Source organism: Asparagus officinalis, chromosome 4 (assembly GCF_001876935.1).
Source record: "Asparagus officinalis chromosome 4, Aspof.V1, whole genome shotgun sequence".
NCBI lineage: Eukaryota > Viridiplantae > Streptophyta > Magnoliopsida > Asparagales > Asparagaceae > Asparagus > Asparagus officinalis.
In genome coordinates this window covers 32,056,053-32,062,223 of record NC_033797.1, presented here as the reverse complement: position 1 = coordinate 32,062,223, position 6,171 = coordinate 32,056,053, and the positions used below count along the sequence as shown (strand labels likewise).

Sequence of the window (6,171 nt, the reverse complement as noted above, 5' to 3'; positions counted from 1 at the left end):
CACCCCGCCAGCCGTCTCACGGCCCGGTTGTGGGCGAGAAAACAGCTGATAAACCGGACACGCGGCAGGCATCCTACGGTCTACGATACTCACGCTGTTCCCGCGCCGTACATCTTACCGTCGAAACTCTTTCCCCCCGGGTTATGAACGTCCATTCAGTGGTCCCCTCGTCGCGTCCCAGCCTCGGATCGGGTCACTCTCCGGTGAGCTCACTTCACACTAACACCCCTAAGATTTCTCTTTCCAAGAAAGCGAAGTACGCGCTACACTATTCTCCTGTTCTTTCTCTCTGCTGCATCTGTCACCGCTGCGGAAGGTGGCGATTGAGAATGAGAGGAATCAAATGCGTTGTCTTTCTCTCACAGTGACCATCTGTAAACCACTATCATAGAGAGAGAGAAACAGGGGATGCGAAGCTCTCTGTTTCTGCTCATTTGAGAAGCAAAAGGTCTGATCTTTTTATCTCTATGATTAACTTCTTATATATATTTCTTTTTTTTTTATATTTTAGATCGTGTGCTTAGTATCATTTTACTTCAACTAGTTGAGGCAATTCTCTAGCCCTTGTCAGAAAAATTCCAGAACACTGTTGCATGTTATTCCTTCTCTATGAACTGGTGGGTTTGCTTGTGCTTCTACATTTTTTTCTTCTCCCTTTTGGGTTTGATGGTTTCAAATTCTCATTTAGTGTAGTTTTTTTTGTTTTTTAAAAATTTTGGTTCTTTTTTTTAAGTTCATTGGTTGATTACATTAAGACTTTCCGAAAGGATCACTTATCCTGTTTCTTCAATTCTTTGATTCTGTATGTTAACTTACATTTTTGTTAGTTTCTATCATAATTTAATCCAACTTAAAACGGTGGATTCAACTGGGACTTCTGTTTTACTTTACCTTTTCCCCTTTGATTGTATGTGTTTTGAGTTAAAAGTTCAATTGGGTGTTAGCATTATCTTCACATTTTAATGCATGGCTTATAGAATAATGTTCTCTGAACAGATAACTTGAGCAATTTTCTTCGACGAAAGATATTCAATCAAAATTTCAATTTGCATTGCTTTAATTACATTTTTTTGCTTTCTCGAGTTCAGGTCATTCAGTTCATTGGGTCATAATAGGAAAATTATGAATCCAATATGCTTCAAAACCCAACTTAATTGAGTGGGTTCAGCGGAACATTCGGTTTTTCTTTTATTTCTCTTACCTTTTTCTCATTAAATGTGTACGTGTGAGTGGAAAGTTCAATTGGGTTCTTAATTATCTTCACTTTATTCATGCATAACTTAACTTGAGTAATTTCTTAATTATCATCTAAATTTCATTTTGCAATTAGTTAAACTACATATTTCCCCCCAATTCAGGCCATTCAGTTCATCAAACGGTTTACATAGACAACAGAAGCAATGGTCTCAAGATCATACTCCAACCTTTTAGATCTGGCCTCCGGCAACACATTAACAATTGGCCATATGGGCAAGAGGCTGCCTCGAGTGATGACCGTGGCCGGAATAATCTCTGACCTCGATGAAGAAAATTCCATTAGCAATGGCTCTGATGCACCCTCTTCAATCTCCCAAGAGCGCATAATCATCGTGGGCAACCAACTCCCCCTTCTTGCTCATCGAAGATCCGATAACAGTGGTTGGGACTTCAGTTGGGATGAAGACTCTCTCCTCCTTCAACTGAAAGATGGTCTCGGAGAAGACGCTGAGGTAATCTACGTTGGTTGCTTGAAAGAAGAGATTGAGCCTAGGGAACAAGATGAAGTAGCTCAAACCCTACTTGAGACTTTCAAATGTGTTGCTACTTTCCTCCCGAATGATCTTTTTACTAAGTTCTACCATGGGTTTTGTAAGCAACAACTGTGGCCTTTGTTCCATTACATGCTCCCTCTTTCTCGTGACCTTGGTGGGCGATTTGATCGCACTTTATGGCAAGCTTATGTTTCGGTTAATAAGATTTTTGCCGATAAGGTTATGGAGGTTATTAGCCCTGATGAAGATTTTGTTTGGGTACATGATTACCATTTGATGGTGCTCCCAACCTTTCTTCGTAAGAGGTTTAATAGGGTGAAGCTTGGGTTCTTTCTCCATAGCCCATTCCCTTCGTCGGAGATTTATAGAACTCTTCCTGTTAGAGATGAACTCCTTAGAGCGCTTCTTAATGCTGATCTTATTGGATTTCATACCTTTGATTATGCTAGGCATTTCCTTTCATGCTGCAGTAGAATGCTTGGTCTAGCTTATAAGTCAAAACGGGGGTATATTGGACTTGAATACTATGGCCGAACTGTTAGTATCAAAATACTTCCGGTTGGGATTCACATGAGGCAGCTCCAAAATGTACTAAATCTCCCAGAGACTGAAACTAAAGTTGCAGAGCTTAAAGATCAGTTCAATGGCCGCACCGTCTTGCTCGGAGTTGATGACATGGATATTTTCAAGGGAATCAGTTTAAAGCTTTTGGCAATGGAGCAATTTCTTATCCAACATCCGGAATGGAGAGAGAAGGTGGTTTTAGTGCAAATTGCAAATCCAGCAAGAGGCCGAGGGAAAGATGTCCAAGAAGTGCAATGTGAAACTTACTCAACCGCTAAAAGAATTAACGAGACATTTGGGAGTGAAGGCTATGAACCAATCATTCTTATCGACAGTCCTCTTCAAGTCTATGAAAGAATCGCCTATTATGTGATTGCAGAGTGTTGCCTTGTAACTGCAGTTAGAGATGGGATGAATCTTATACCTTATGAGTACATAATTTGTCATCAAGGAAATGGCAAATTAGACGAGACTTTGGAAATTGACCTGTCATTACCAAAGAGGAGTATGTTGGTTGTATCAGAGTTTATCGGTTGTTCTCCTTCTCTTAGCGGTGCGATTAGAGTAAACCCTTGGAATATAGATTCAGTGGCTGAAGCAATGGATGCAGCTTTGGCAATGAGAGATAGTGAGAAGCAATTAAGGCATGAGAAGCATTATAGGTATGTTAGTAGTCATCATGTTGGATATTGGGCTAATAGTTTCTTGCAAGATTTGGAGAGGACATGTAGAGACCATGTTAGGAGAAGATGCTGGGGTATTGGATTTGGGTTGGGCTTTAGAGTCATTGCACTTGATCCAAACTTTAGGAAACTTTCGGTTGATCATATAGCTTCAGCATACAGAAGAACCAAGAATAGAGCCATTCTTTTGGATTATGATGGCACGATGATGCCTCAAACATCGATCAACAAAACCCCAACTCCTGAGGCTATCAATATTCTGAATAGCTTGTGTAGAGATCCGATGAATGTTGTTTTTCTTGTTAGTGGAACTGATAAAGAAACTCTTAGTTTGTGGTTTTCTCCTTGTGATAAGCTAGTGCTAGCAGCTGAGCATGGCTACTTTATGAGGTAAGTCCTACTATCATCAACTGTGTATACTAGTTTTTATTCTGTGTATTTTCACCTGTCTTATTGCCAAATAAGGTAGGAAAAATCCTTTAGTACTTGTTTAATTAATTGACCTGAATATGAGCTAATGCTTGTGTAAAGTAAGAGTCCATATAATTGCAAACATCATAATTGGGCAAAAAGTGGTTAATTATGATTTAGATGCCTAGAAAACGACATAATTGAGCATTGGATGAATGTTTTTTCAATATAAATTAAGTCAGTTGAGATGTAGCTCGAGTCCTGTAGTCGTGATTAGAATAACTTAAACATTACTTGACAAGATTTTATTTTATTTGGATCTTTCAAGAACTTACCATTTGTTATTCAACCAAAGATTGTTTTCATTTGCACTTGATATTTGGCATCAAAATACTCTGTCTGCCTTTAGGTATTTTATTTATTTTTAGGGTAAATTTCAATAAACTATCGTGAAGTTTTGGAGGTTTCCAATAAATCTACCATAAACTTTTTTATTAAGAAAAACTTATATGAAGTTTCAATTGCACAAAAAGCACCATAAACCATAGGAAAATTTTCCTAATGGCATTAACGGCGACAAAAGGTCTATTACTCTTTAAAATAGGAGAGTAGGGAGAGTGCTATAATATCGTGCTTTTTCACATGTTCGAAAGTTCTCAGGGACCCTCCTTTCTGTAATCTTTTAATGGCTATTCGTGTCATCAATAAATAAAATTGTCAGGTCTGTCCGGGAACATGCGCGAATTTCAGGCTAAAAAGAGAGAAGAGGAGGGAGAGTTAAAATATATATAGAAAGAAAACAAGGGCAGTATTGTCGAAAATATGTTATGCGCTCAGCATATGATGGCTTAACTGATGTTAGCATGGTAGTTTAGTGAAAAAAAGTTAATGGTAGTTTTCTTTAATAAGAAGATTATGGTACTTTCTTTTTCAAAAACCCCCTTCGGTTGTTGTGTGGAATTTTATCTATAATTAAGCGTGCATTGATAGTGCTTTTGTTGGCACCATTTTCAACTCTTAGTCTCAATAGAAAACTATGGGATTCAAACTCTTTTTCTTACCTGAAATTTCGACCAGAGAAAAGCAAGATGAAGAATGGGAAACTAGTGTTCCTGTACTCGATTTTGACTGGAAACAAATTGCTGAGCCAGTTATGAAAGTTTACACTGAAACAACTGATGGATCAACCATCGAGGCTAAAGAGAGTGGACTTGTCTGGCACTATCAATATGCTGATCCTGACTTTGGATCGTGCCAGGCCAAAGAGCTTCTAGACCATCTAGAGAGTGTTCTTTCGAATGAGCCTGTGTCTGTAAAGAGCGGCCAGCACTTTGTAGAAGTTAAACCACAGGTTTATTTATAAGTTTGTTTTGTATTTTCAGAACTTGTTTAAATTTCAGTAATTCACACATTTCCTAATCCAATGCAGGGTGTCACTAAGGGCCTTGTTGCCGAAAGGCTTTTGGATATGATGCGGGAGAAGAGTATGCTTCCGGATTTTGTTCTTTGCATCGGCGATGACAGGTCCTGTTAAATGCAGTATCATACTAGTTATCATTTAGAGTAAATTTCACAAAACTACCATGAACATTGGAGCAATTTACAAAGAACTACCGTAAACTTTTGTATGAGAAAATGACCATGCATTTTTCAAAGCTGCAAAAAATTACAAATTAACTATTAGGAATTGTCGTGAATGGCGTTAATGGCTTGGATAAAAAGGGTGAACTACTTTGAAAATGGAAGAGGTATTATAGAAAATTTATAAAGTACATAGTGAGAAAATTGTCAAAAAATATGACAATTTACCCTATGTCATCAGGCATAGTAGTCTAGTAAACAAAAATTCATGAAATAGTTGTCTCTGATAAAAAAACCTTTATGGTAGATTTGTGCAAAGTTCCCTAAAATTCATGATTCTTTTGTGAAATTTCACAAATTTCCTTTCTCATGCTTTTCATATGTCGCCTACAATATGCGTATATATAAAGCATATTATCCCATTTCACTTTTATTGATCAATAACGAAGAGAAATCTTTTTCCAACTCTTGACAGATCTGATGAGGATATGTTCGAGGTCATCAGCAGAGCAACATCGGGGCCTTCGCTATCTCCAGTGGCTGATATTTTTGCTTGCACAGTTGGTCAGAAGCCTAGCAAAGCTAAATACTACTTAGAAGACACAACTGAGATCGTGCGGATGTTGGAGGGGCTCGCCAAGGCTTCAGATCGAACGGTACGGCTTGCTTCTTCTGCTCAAAGCTCTGGTGCCTCAAAGTTTGCTGTGACCTGATTCAGTCCTCTTTGGTTTCTGTTATGTGTACATATATTTCTAGATATGCCAGCATTGATAATGCACATGGCGCTGTGCCATTTATGAGTACCTGATGTTACTGTGAGAGTGTCGTATCCTTTGTGTTGGATGTCTATGGAAATATTATGTGGGTGGTTAGTTAAATAATTCAATTGAATTAGTGAGATTGTGCTAAGGTATTGTTGGTGCAATGAGAATTTCAAGCTTATTGTTTGATACGGGTGTATCTTCTTCCCTGTCTCGGGAGCTTAGTGATCCTCATGGGAGCTTGAGGATAGATGATTCTCATGGTATCTTGAGAATAGAGTCGTGGTTGGAGCCAAAGAAGATGACGAAAGAAGTCGGAAGAAGCAAAACGCAGAAGAACAGGGTAAACTGGCAGTTCTCTGTCCGGTCGACCGCGACACACATGCCAGTCGACCGGACAACCCTGCATGGCACAGGGAA

General features: G+C 38.7%; 1 protein-coding gene across 2 annotated transcripts; it reads left to right on the top strand.

Moving 5' to 3' along the window:
* On the top strand, positions 225 to 5,938 carry LOC109837118 (alpha,alpha-trehalose-phosphate synthase [UDP-forming] 5-like). Of its 2 annotated transcripts, none has more exons than XM_020405215.1 (5): positions 225 to 448; positions 1,359 to 3,388; positions 4,487 to 4,760; positions 4,839 to 4,933; positions 5,466 to 5,938. In XM_020405215.1, exons 2-5 carry the CDS (start codon positions 1,401 to 1,403, stop codon positions 5,701 to 5,703), a joined length of 2,595 nt encoding a protein of 864 aa, XP_020260804.1. In that variant the 5' UTR covers positions 225 to 448; positions 1,359 to 1,400; the 3' UTR covers positions 5,704 to 5,938. The 2 variants fall into 2 exon arrangements, with proteins under 2 accessions (XP_020260804.1, XP_020260805.1); XM_020405216.1 differs by lacking the exon at positions 225 to 448 and adding an exon at positions 517 to 617.